Raw genomic sequence first — 13191 nt, 5'->3', positions numbered from 1 at the left:
AAGGCTCAGAAACAATTCATACTTTCCTTACGTACATATCCCTACCGCTCCCATTCTTATACTTCCAAGTCCCCCGCTGGTCTATACTTCCTGCTCCCTCTTGACAAACAGGAAATTACTGCTCAGCCACTTACTTGGCTGGGAGATTATTTCCAAAATGTAGAGAAGTAGAGACCAGTGGGTGCCTGGAACATATAAGAACTGAAGTGGTAGGGATTGTTAAGGTGAATATGACTTATTTTATTATTTGACACCATTTTGATCCTTTTTAAAAAATTCTAATCAGCTGCACAACCCCTTTAATGCTGATATGATTGGACGCATACTTAAATGTTTTCAAACGTCTATGACTTGTCTAGGAAGTGGCTAAAGGAAATTGAGAGATGGAGATTCCTGGGCAGTTGCTTCTTTTGCCCTCTGGCCTTGTCTGGAAGCTTTACTCAAGAGTAGGGTTAAGCAAACCCGTGGAATATCGGGTTCGCTGGGTTCGGCCGAACTTCAGGTAAAAGTCAATTTAAGTCAATGGGAACCCGAACTTCACTTTATTATTTTCCGTTATAACATGGTTATAAGGAAAAATAATAGCATTCTTAAAACAGAATGCTAAATTTAATGTCTACTGAGGGGTTAAAAATAAAAAAACTCACCTCATCCACTTGATTGCGCAGCCGGTATCTTCTTTTCTACAGGACCTGCAAAAAGACCTGCGGTGACGTGACCGCGTTCACCACGGGGTGAGCGCGGTGACTTCACCGCAGGTCCTTCTATCTTCATTCAGCCGGACCTGCAGTGATGTCACCGCGCTCACCATGTGGTGAGTGCGGTGACATCACCGCAGGTCCTGAAGAAAAGAAGATACCGGCTGCTCGATCAAGTGGATGAGGTGAGTTTTTTATTTATTTTAGCCCTCAGTAAACAATTTTATTTAGCATTCTGTTTTAAGAATGCTATTATTTTCCGTTATAACCATGTTACAACGGAAAATAATAAAATCACCCGAACACCGAACCCCAACCTGAACTTCAGTGAAAAAGTCTGGGTTTGGGTCCGGGTACCTGAACTCGCAAAGTTCGGTACGAACCCGAACTTTGTAGTTCGGGTTCGCTCAACTCTACTCAAGAGTGCTCTCTGAAACCATTTTCGAACAATGGAAAGCTTTTGCCTTTTTTTGTCCTTATCATCCAGTAGTACTACCTTGTATATCTTCTTCACCCAGGACACAGCAGTAACTTCTTACATCAAGTATCAGTCATGAACAAAATAATAAACTGCTTTCCAGTAGTACTTATGTAGATGTCAGCTGTGTTATTGGGACATGTCGTATGTACTGTCAACCATGCTTTGTACTTCTGAGAACTGTTCAAAAACAAAAAAGAATAGAAATGTGTAGATAGACAGTAGGTACTAAACCAAACTAGAAAAAAGACACATATCAAGTAGGGCAACTAATATATACATGACGTCTTCATAATAAGGACAAGGAAGGAAGAGGAGAGGTAGGCTAAATCCTGAAAAACACTGGTTATAGGTAATTCATATGGCTGCTAGGAACTACCTAAACATCTAATAAGCTTTGGGTTGGAAACTGCAGATACTAACATCAGGTAGGCATGGTCATTTTTCAGATGATCTCACCTTTGGAATGACGAAGAACCTTCAAGAAGCTGACATCAGAAGTTAATAACAGGTCTGGTATATTTAATCCTGGATCTTCTAAACGTCAAGTTCTCAAGGCCTCAAATTCTCATCCACAATCTTAGGCTTGTTAAAAATAACTAACGGTACCCAGTTCCTCGGGTTTGTAGGGTTTTGATCTGAAAGCAAAGTTAAAATGGTCAGCTGTTTCAACCATGAGATCACCAAATATCCCAGTCATAACTGACTAGTATCTCCTTTATGTAAACCAACTTGTATGTTACTATTACTTAGACCAATACACAGACAAGCCAGACATTTTGGAATTATAATATTACAGCCACTTGTATGTTTTTCGTATTCTGTTGAGAAATATATGTTTTGTATAAGCTATTTCTGCTAAAGGTAATGTGTTAGGCTCTGTGCACAGAGCACTATGTTTGGGGTATGTGCAAGGAAAAATTCCCAGAATATACGTCAAACACTTCCATATTTTGATTCCCTTGGTGGGACGATATACATCAGTATACCTTTTTTGTACTTGCTGCATACTGCTTTTTCCTATACATTGGGGCACCGCAATAAATTGTGTACCTTTGTGAGTGTTCCTGTTGGGTGCCCAATATGATCTATGACTTTCATACATCTTTAGTGATGTTAGGATATTATCAATCCTATGAAGAACCCAACTCAAACATTTTACTCTTTGATCACATTACCTCCTAGCATTCATTACCCTACATATTCTGTTATGACCTTCAAAACAGGATTAGAATTTTGCTAATACTGTGTGCACTTACCTGACTCTGAACTTTGTGAGGTGGCTTCCCTGCCGCATCCATGTTTGGAGGAACATGAGTGGCATTGAAGGGCTACTCCTTGACATTTACAGAACTCAAATCCTTCCCCTCGTTCTGTCTGAATCTGCAGAAGAACAATATGATGGACATGCGTAATGCTAGTCAAAAACATATAATCTAGCCAATGCAATTTTCACATTTGTGACAGGTCTCAGAAGGTCTGAAAGATTATCTACGCATTAGTGATCTGACAGCCTTTTTCGGTTTCACTTTGTCTGTGTGTTGCTGGTATGGCCACACCTCCTGCTCAGGTGTGGATCATGTGACCTTTACCTCGCCCTATTTAGTCTGACTTTACCCATCACTCCTTGCTTGGGATAGCTTCATTTGGTCTTGGAAGAGCTGGAGTGTGGTTCTTGTTGGAGTCCTGTTCATCCATCATCCTCTGAAGTTAAGTGTTCCACTTGTTCAGTTTTGTATTCCCCCTGGTTTGTTTACTAGGCCTCAGTGAGACGCTAGTTCCTTCACCAGGGAAGGAACGGGTGGTCTCTGCCCTGTCATTATCTTTAGGGCATCTGAGGGTCACCAGGGTTTTCTAGGTTCCTGTGTATGGGTATCTCTACTATCGAGAGGTGCCCATACGGATAGGAGTTAGGACCAGGAGCAGGGTTTTATAGGTAGTGACCCTTTTCCTTCCCTAGCGGTGAGGCCTAGTGTCTTTCCCCTTCCTTCTTGTTGTCTTTTGGTGTTCTCCCCTACTACATCCGTGACAGCAATCCACTGATCAGAAGTGTAGATCATGGGGATACTATGGTGCACATGTGCAAGGAGGGCTCAATGTACCCAGTCATCTCCAATAAGTGTGTCACAAGCAGGGTTGGATTGGCCCACCAGAGTACCTGAGGATCCTCCAGTGGGCCCAAGCTCTGACAATAATAGACCCTTAATGAAAAATGGCTCTTAAGGTCCTGTAAACAAAGAGGTGTATAGGCCCAGGGGACATTAGTCAGATGCTGCTAACAAGTATCTACTATTCTTTTTCTTTATTGGAAGCCCATACCAACTCACATAGAAAGTTTAGGTGACCAATCTTAAATACATTGTTGCAAAATACGGCACTTCACAGTAGATATCTTTAGTACAGTAAATTTATTGGTCACATATTACAACATAGTGACGCGTTTCAGCACCAACGTGCTTTCATCAGACTATATCATTATCTATTCACACTCTTAATTACAGTGATTACTTTGGCAATGAGGATACATTTAATTAACTAAGTTGTAGAAGTGTAACTTGAATTTCTCATCTACCATCATACCAATGTATAATACCGACAACTTCATATGTGGCAGATGGGGTCCTTAGGTTCCTTCAGTTACCAGAACCTGTGCGTGACTACTACATCTGAACCCTATAGCTATGTTCGAAGGTAGAGCTATTTTAATTAATTTATGAGACATACAACTTTCTTTATGGTTTATGGTTTAATTGCACAATATGTATGGTCACTGACTGATCATTTCCTCAGTGCAAATACTCCTTCATAATAATAATAATTTTATGCTAAGAGAAAACAGTCTAATCTTTACAGAAGATGACAATCTCATATATTTGCATACTTTATTCAGTTATAGATGAAGGCTCCACTCCTCTCATTGTCATCATAATCTAAAAGAGGGCAATTACCTGGTTTGTTTCTTTAGAGCAGGAATCCACTGGGACGTTATCACAGCCCTGACAGCACAGTCCGCTGGATAAATATGTTGGTGCATTGCAATAGATTTCCTCCTTCTGAAAGGGAACAGGAAAACTGCATCTTAAAGTTAGCCATAGATAAAAAAAATATGACCATTATATGCACCCATAGGTGGAGTATTAAAGGGCATCTGTCAGTAGATTTGTACCTATGGAACTGGCTAACCTGTTGTTTGTGCGACTGGTAGCTGGGCACAGGCACACGGAGTGGCCATACTGTGGGCGTGGGTTGCAGCCATGCTGCTGTGAAGAACTGTGCGGCCAATTATCCAGCAGCGGCCTTTCATTTAATAATAAAGACCGCACTGTATAGTCCTTCATTGTTAATGGCGGCACGGCACCTTTAAACAGGTTTGGCTGGTTAGGTGAGGGCACAATATGCATATTATTGCCATTCTTGCCTTCAAGCTCCTGCAGTTTATTTGACAGTAAACACAGAATATTAATCAGCTCTGGAATACCCACTTCTCAAACCCCACCGCTCTCCTACCCTACAGGGGGGAGCCCTTCTTTAGCCATCTGCTTTTCCTCCTTTTCCACCTCATCTAATATTGATGAGAATTTGTCATCAGGAAGATCCAGCTCCTCCTCTCTCTGCATCTTGATAACTTTTCTAGGACATGGAGAGTTTGAAGGATGATTTGGAAGAAGTAAAGCCAGATGGTCATCATTAAGACCTGGCCCCTCTAAAGGGTGCAGACTGGATGGTATTGGTTGGCACGCTGGCACCAGAATAATAAAGGCTTCCATCTTATTGGTATTCAATTATATTTACGGGTGATGTAGGAATAAGTAGATAAAACTGATGCACAATAAGTCTCCATACACTCTTCTGCGCTCTCTCTGTAGTCTCCCTTTACTCTCCCTGTAATCTCCCTTCTCCAATATTCTTCTATTAATTATTTTCAGCAGCACTGTCCCTTGTGCATGAGAGCTGCCACGTCTCTCCCTATGCTCATCCCACAGGACAATGGTGGAGACCGTGCGGGATGAGGGTTTTATAGGGGTGTGACATCACAGGGGCTGGCTATTTGTGAATTGGATGGCTGCATGGCATTATGGGGGATCTCAGGTTCCCAGGCTTCTTACTTTCACTTTGTAACATGCAGATGCCATTTTAGGAAAAACTGAAATTCAAAATTCCGAAATTTGGATTAGTTGCGAATCTAAGTTTTGCTCAACTTTGGACCGAACTGCTTTGCTCAGCACAAATTATCTTTTGTGACTGGATCAGTAAAGAGGCTGTCTGCTTTAGAAATACACGTCAAACACAATATTAGTGAATTCAGAGTTAAGAGGGAGTTTTGTCTAATCAGGAACCTCATCAGAGAGTAGATACAAAGATGGTTTCCTATAAGACATACAGCCCATGGTTTTAGATGTAAACTGTGTATTTCTTCTTATCTCCTATGGTGGTGATGCAGGGGAAGGGGACACTTGCTGTCAGGTTCTTCACAGATTGGAACTGATCATTGGGGATCTTAGCAGTGATATGGTCCATATTTTGCGACTTCTTCTTGTACAAAGTGGACAACCCAATCAGAGAATTTCCACCCAGAAGGTTTAGGACCAGAATAGAGCCATGCTGTAAGCCAGAGCCACTTTATAAGCTGCCAAGTAATGCAACATTTCTCTGAAGCTGAACGTCTTGCCTAGATAACAGTTAAAGTTTGTAAGTAACATTAACATTCAGACACAAGCACACATGATGTTTGATCCCTACTCTTGAGACCGATTAATGTGTATGTTTATGGACCGGTATGTAGGGCGTATCTATAGGGGGAGATGTGGTGGCTATTGCATCTGGGCGTAAAGACCATGCTACGACATATGAAGACACCAAACACATGCTATGTGAGGGGCTCCCTGCTACTGGCTTTGCATTGGGGCACTGGAGCTTCAAGGTATACCCCTGGGCACCAGAGATAGCATTATTAACCCACTAGATACCAGGGACAATAGTACTGCACTGGGAGAACCCATGAAGTTATGTCTCTGCTATTATGGTTGATTATTGGAGCCTCTTTGTAGGCTGAGTTTTACCAGACATTCACAATGCAGGCAGTAGTCCAAGTCAGCAATGTAGACAGAGCCATTGGTGAATATTCGGTCATTTAGCAAGCAATCTGAGGAAAGAAAAGAAAAAACATGATTTGCACTCAGTCTTCCAAATTTCCGTGAATACGCACACAAGCAGTACGAATTGTTGTAATACATATAAGTACAAGGAGGAACAGAAGGTTGAAACCTGTCAAGTACATGGAACATATATTTCAAAAAATTTTCACAATAAGGTTTTTTCTAAGGGTACGGCCGGATTTTCAGAGACAGTTCTTAGAAATCTGTGCTGTCCTGGGCCCAAAATGGCTGGGGCTAACATAAACCATGCCCACAAGTGGGTGATCCATTGGGGGGGTTGGGGCGTTAGATGACCTTATTTTACCAGCTAAAACATTGTTAAGTATGGGAGGGAATTTAAAAAAGAGAAGTTGTATCTGTCCTTTGTATTTTTTCTCCTTTTTATGATCCACTCATTTGGCTTTTAAAACTGCATCAGGAAACCTGACCGTGTGGCTGTACCCACATAGCGGTTGTTTAGGGGCGGTCAGTGAGTATGTATGTGGAGGATCTTAACAGGGTTTCAGTCCACTTACATATTTTTTTCAACGTGCCTTACTCAATACTTGCCTCAATAGGGATATAATGCATCAAATCTACTGCCACCATTATACCACTAATTACTATTAAAAAAAAAATCAACCAAAAGAACCCTAAACATCAAAATTGCCAATTGTATCTATTGGTAAAAATGGCAGGTAATACCACGAATACCTATCCTACATATTAAAAAAAAAGTGCTATGCGGAACAAGTAATACCAATAAAATTATATTCTTTATAATACATAATATTGAAAACATATTAAAAAAAAGAGTGCAGAATTCAGGAAATAAACCCCAGTAAAACCAGACAGAGACCCCTTCCCCTAGCACCATAAAAAAAAAACATGTAAATGGAATATTAACAAAGAACAAATAAAAAATAATAATAATTTATAATATGCAAAAGTGCAAATATCCACTGTGGGATTTAGCTCTGATAGAGGAAGGATTGGCCGGCTTGCGGAAAGTCAGAGACAGTGACACACGGGATGGAGTCCTAACAAAGTTCCACTTTGTGGCTTAAAGAAAAAAATAAAGGGCCTTTACATTTCAGGCAAAACACAAAACAAATCCTGCTCGTCTGAGCACTAACTACGGAGTGTTTCACTAACTGTCCTAGATACGATATTGTCTGCACTGAAGTTCACCACAGCAAGCTAATCACAAGCACCAGCATATCAGTTCCGGATATAATCCAGCTCCCAGGCCCAGACTCTCTGCCCGGGTTCTCTTTATGCAACTGCTGCAGGTGCAGCTAATCAGGCAGCAGGCTAGATCTGTACCAGAAGATGACTGTGGATTGGGGAACCCACCCAACTCTTCCCCAATCCAAAACTCCAGGCCCTATATCGGCTTTTCTACAAAGCCACCTCAGGAAAGCTTCGGCTTTCCACTGCATACTGGGCACTCCCTGGAGCTTAAAGGGGTTGTCCAAGTTATATTTAGGTCATCAATATCAGATCGGCGGGGTTCCGACACCCGGCACCCCTGCCTCCTCTTCATTGTTTACCTTCTCGCCGTTGCATCTGCAGTGGTGAGCAGGTGTAATTACATCCAAGCGGTTCGATTGAAATGAATAGGACGGCTTGGGTGTAATTACACCTGCTCACCACTGCAGTTGTAACGGCGAGAAGGTAAACAATGAAGAGGAGGCAGCACGGCGCGCGCCTCCTCTTCAAACAGCTGATCGGTGGGCGTGCCGGGTGTCGGACCCCCGCCAATCTGATATTGAGTACCTATCCTGAGGATAGGTCATGAATAAATATAACTCGGACAACCCCTTTAAGCTGCATATGACAGGATTCGGGGGGAAAAATACCTGCCATCAATCACTCTTCCTGTCCCTGTCTCACATCACATACAAACTGAAGAAAGATAAAGTGCAAAATGCAGATGGCTGCTGAAAACATGGTGGAAGCAGCGCATATAAATAGAAAGATACACAACACAGTTCACGTAAACCCAGTATGCTAGGTGCAAGTAAATAAAGTGTAAAGTGCAGATAGCTGCTGAATACATAGTGCAAGCAGAGGACCGAAATAGAAAGATGCACAATCACAGTTCATGTAAATCTATTATGCTAGTGCAAGTAAATAATAAAGTGGCAGGGGTTATCCAAGAGCCCTCCCCCATATGCCTGGGCACCCACGTTGCTTCTCATACTGGCACGGCCGCTGCTGCATCTCACCAAGCCTCCCTAGCATCGCGGGTGATGCAGCAGTGGCTGTGCCGGTATGAGAAGCGACGCGTGTGCCAGGGAGCGAGGTAAGTGCAACCTCTGTGAGGGGCCCCAGGCATATGGATGGCATTATAGATCTTGGATGAACCCTTTAACTTCTACAAAGATGAGGCTAAATGGGTCAGGCACCAACAAACACTTGTCTAAATGAGGGTCTGGGCTTTGCGGCATTCCTTTGATAAGTTAGCACATATGGATTTTGGTGCTTCATATTTGTTGTTTTTTATTTTCATGATGTTAATAGTTTTTTCTTTTTTCCTTTTCACACTTATTTTTATAATTATATTTTTTACGCTTATTTCACTTGACTTTTTCATATTCTTTCTATTTGGAATTTTCCTTGTTTTTTTTAACTTATTTATTTTGTCACTTTTGTATTTTTCCCTACATGTTTGATCACATTCATTTGGTCACATTCATCCTAGGTTTCATATTTTATTTTTACATTTTGTTGTATATATTTTTGCACATTTTTACATAAATTTTTTCACGTTCGTTAAACAAGTTCACACTTTTTACTTACTATTATTATTTATTTTTTATTCATTTTTTATTTTTTATTTATCAACTTATATTCATATATTTTATTATTTGGACATTAAATTTTATATTCTCTATTATTTATCATAGTATCTCTATTTATTTTTGTGTTGTCTACCATCTTTTTCTATTAATCATGGCCACTGCATGAATCTGCTAATTATTGATGTGTTGTGGAAATTTTATTATGCAGACATTTTATTTTAGAATGTGTGTGTGTTTTTATAGCTTGTCATCTGTCTTCCTGTGTCGAATTTAGCCGAGGAGCGCTCTAGCAGAGGGTACTTTGGCTGAATCAGGACCAGTGGTAAAACCGTCAGTATGGAAGCCTTCTCATGGGCTTGGAGACGTGTTCTCAGTGTGTAGGGGGGCGTTTTCCGGTTTGTGAGCACTAAGTGCAAGCACTGGGCTTCTTTCCTTCAAATGTCTATACACATTAGAGAAGTGAAGTCTGCATAACGAGAGATACATATTATACCTCTGCTGTGGCTTCGCTATCCCTTTCTGGATACATATCTGCTTTTAAGACATCTGCCTTGTCGGTATACTCGTACCGTATACTGACAATAGCCGTAGCAATGTCTCGCAGATAATCTCAAACCTATAAGAACCAGTAGAATGATCTTTATTAGATACTGGTCACTTTTGAGCAGTATTGAATGAGGTCCATGCTGACAGTGATGGGGGGTGGGCGGCCACCTGGCTGGTCAGACAATGGACATGACTCATCCTTCCTTATACAGGGATGGGGTGTGTGCATTGTCTGTCCAGCCACATTGATTGCCCCTCCCTGTCCTTTGACATGTCATTACTTCCTGTATGTTATCACTTCCTGTATCCTTGTCTTGGGCCAGCCCCTTTTACACCTTTTGTGAGTAAATAAAAGGAACAGGCTGGGCAGGAAGGAGGAGGAGTTGCTCAGAATTCAATCAAGATGGTAGCACCTGGGTCTGTCTCTGACTGCGGCTGAGGGAAGAGAGATTTACCTATTTCTTTACACAAATTTGATGTGAGCAGATTACAACTATTAATAACAGATGTAAGTCTGTTTTATGGTTGTGCTGCCCTCTAGTGGATTGGTGCTTCCCTTTATGATTTATGACTCTCATGTGTGCACATGCATGAGAGGCCATGCTCTCGGACCTGAGACTGTGCTCTAATGTGTTGCTATGCATGCGAACATCACCATGTGACTCATGTGTGATGTCACTAAGCATCAGATCCTTGTCCTGATAGAAGAGAACTCGCTGTGAATATGCCAATTAATGATGAGCTTCTTTATTAATTATCCACCCCTATAATTTTATTAGTACTACTTATTCCACATAGCACTTTTTTCTATAGGATAATTATACTATTAAACATCAACAAATGTAAAATTCTGCAATATATTTTACCTCCAGGTTGTTCAGTCTCGTAAAATGTCAGCTTGGTTTCTTCCAAATCTGGAAGTGAAAGCTTAAGCCTTGTGCTATATGTCCAATGTTGAAGATTACCAGAATGAGTTGATGTAAAGACAATGCCACTTGGAGGTTTTGAAGTAACTGAAGCCATATCAGTGTTATCCGTCAAAGATAATGACCTACCAAAATTATTTAAAGATTCACGAAGCTCTTCTTCTCTGACAGAAGCTCCAGAGTAGGTTGTAAGCATGGAAACCTGTGCTGATTGTTGAAAGGAACTAGTGGAAGATGATGGTAAAACAGATGGCTCAGAAGATCCTTGAGACAGGCCATTAGGGTGTAGAATGGTAACAATGTGATCATAAATCTTTGAGGTAAAGTGACTTGCTGAAAGCAAAGGTCTTCTGGTGGTACCTGAGAAGGCAACAGACTGAGTAGAAAATACAGCTGAGGTAGAAACAGACACATAATTAGTTTTCATGAGGTCACCATGAGATATTGGTTCAACCTTTATATCTGGCTCAACATCTGATTTTAGTTCAGATTGTAGAGACATTGATTTGAGGTTTTGAGGAGGTTTGTCATGGTCATTCTGTTTTTTATGATAAAAAGAGTGTTGACTTGGGACCTCTGTTTGAGAAACAAAACTGGAAAGAGCCGTGGCGGTGGATGCAGTCATAGAGCTACTCCTTGACATCAGTTTTAAGCTTAAGGACAGTCGGCTAGGTGGGGGTGGGTCGGTCACACTCAGTAACTTCACTGGAAAGTGGTCTTTTCGTACTATTGTATCTTGCTGGGAGAATTGCAACTGCTTAACGTGGAAAGAGCCTGGGACTTCTAGGAAAGAAAAATACATTATCATAGACTATCTAGAAACTTACATAAAATTCTTGTCAAAGTTGACATACCATTCAGACAATCCTGAAACTTCTGGTCACACGGTGTGCAAGAACCTTCCCTTTCTTCACAATGAACATTTCCAGCCTAGTGAAGAAATGCAGTATAACCATCACTATATCCCATTCATGACTATGCAGGATGTAATTTGTCTAAGACTAGGACTAAATGGTTTGGTCCAACCTATGAGTATTGAAACTTTCATGAACTTTGATGGAAAATTCTGAATACTTACAAAACAATGACATACAACACATGGATCCACCTTCAGCATGTAGGATCCTCCATTCTCCAGAACATGTTCTTCAAAGGCGCATTCTGAAATTATAATTTCACTAGTGCCTATTTCTCCAGCATGAAGATCATGTATATAGAGTAGTATAGCATATATAAACCACAAGACAGTACAGCAAATCTATCACAGAACATGCAGACAGAACTTTAAAAGTGGCACTTAACAGTCCGTACCTTCACAGGTTGCACAGCATTCTCCAGGAAAAGTATACGGATGGGAGCAGGAGATGGAACAGGAGATGGACTCACATTGTACCTCACCGTCCTCGTTAAAAAAAAGAAAAGAAAAAGGTTTTAGAAAAATTACTTTATCCTTTTATATTTTTTTAATGTATGACCCACTTGTAATTCCTATCGATGTTGGATGTATTAATATACCCACTAATATTAACTATGTTGAAAGGATTGGTATACTTACTTACTGTAGGCATACCTACTTATTTTACGTATATAGGATTTGTTGGCATACCAGCGTATATTTGTGATGTCGAATTTAGTGATATACCGACTTAGACTATTGATGTTGAACGGATTGGCACAGCACCTTAAGGTAGGTCATACACATTAGATGTATGTCAGCTGAACTTTCCGTTTTCCACTGGATTGGGCAACCATCTAATTTGCATGGTGGCCTTCTGAGTCTCCCCCTCTACCAGATGTTGAGGGACTTAAAAGGGGTTGTCTGATCTGGTACATTGGTGGCATATTGAAATGGTATGCCTGCAATGTCAGATAGGTGTGGGTCCCACACTGTGAGAGTGCAAGCGTGTCCACCCTCCATTCACTTCTATAGGAGTTCTGAAAATAGCTGAGCGCTGGCTTGGCTATTTCTAGCAGTCTCATATAGGCATATGGAGAGGTGGCCATGCATGCGTGTTGCGCTCTTCATTTACGTCTATGGAAGTTCCAAAAATATAGCTGACTTGGCTATTTTCAGAACTTTCATAGAAGTCAATGGAGAGCACGCCATGCATGAGTGGTGCACTTGCATTCATTTTGGGGGGGAAGGTCCGTTCTGGAGATAGGAGCGGGTACCAGGCTTGAGACCAAAACCTATCAGGCATATGCCACCATATACCACCAATATATGAGATTGAGCAGTTTATTTTGTTTTCAGAGAGATAAGCTGCTGCCAGAGGAGTCCGGCAGTGGCTTCTTTCTCCATTTCCTACTGAGAACACATGCTTGCTTGGCCAACCTGAGATGGATGGGGTATGAGGGGACTGGGTGTGATAGCTGTACAATGAATGAGTGTTCAGCCACTTGATTGACTTCAAGTTTGGTGAATATCTAATAAAACAACGACTCACCTGACAAGTGCACTTGGTACAAGGTTCGCTTTCCAGTGAAAAAGTCTGCCTGTTTAGTACTTTCCTTCCATCGTATGTGCAATCTGCATGGGTACGAACAGGTTCATGTCATGGACCCAAAGCAGATAAGAGACAGAAGGTAGAAGATAGTTCT

At 41.2% G+C, this 13191-nt stretch overlaps 1 protein-coding gene across 3 annotated transcripts in view; it reads right to left on the bottom strand.

The window, feature by feature from the left end:
* Window positions 1-1056: 1056 nt before the first annotated feature.
* The window catches only part of VWCE (von Willebrand factor C and EGF domains), a 91552-nt gene continuing 79417 nt past the window's right edge, over window positions 1057-13191 (bottom strand). Inside the window, exons 23-32 of one of the 3 annotated variants that reach the window (XM_044271062.1) lie at window positions 13038-13120; window positions 11902-11992; window positions 11669-11751; window positions 11445-11520; window positions 10531-11373; window positions 6237-6319; window positions 4125-4229; window positions 2436-2559; window positions 1636-1814; window positions 1057-1356 (exon numbers count right to left, since the gene is read on the bottom strand). In XM_044271062.1, the coding sequence (XP_044126997.1) occupies window positions 1729-1814; window positions 2436-2559; window positions 4125-4229; window positions 6237-6319; window positions 10531-11373; window positions 11445-11520; window positions 11669-11751; window positions 11902-11992; window positions 13038-13120 (1574 nt within the window). In that variant the 3' untranslated portion in view covers window positions 1057-1356; window positions 1636-1728. Of the gene's footprint in view, window positions 1357-1635; window positions 1815-2435; window positions 2560-4124; window positions 4230-5261; window positions 6320-10530; window positions 11374-11444; window positions 11521-11668; window positions 11752-11901; window positions 11993-13037; window positions 13121-13191 lie in introns of those variants that run through there. The other 2 variants (XM_044271063.1, XM_044271064.1) reach the window with 2 other exon arrangements.

The sequence above is a fragment of the Bufo gargarizans genome, chromosome 10 (assembly GCF_014858855.1).
Source record: "Bufo gargarizans isolate SCDJY-AF-19 chromosome 10, ASM1485885v1, whole genome shotgun sequence".
Taxonomy (NCBI): domain Eukaryota; kingdom Metazoa; phylum Chordata; class Amphibia; order Anura; family Bufonidae; genus Bufo; species Bufo gargarizans.
This window is presented reverse-complemented; position numbering and strand designations above follow the sequence as displayed.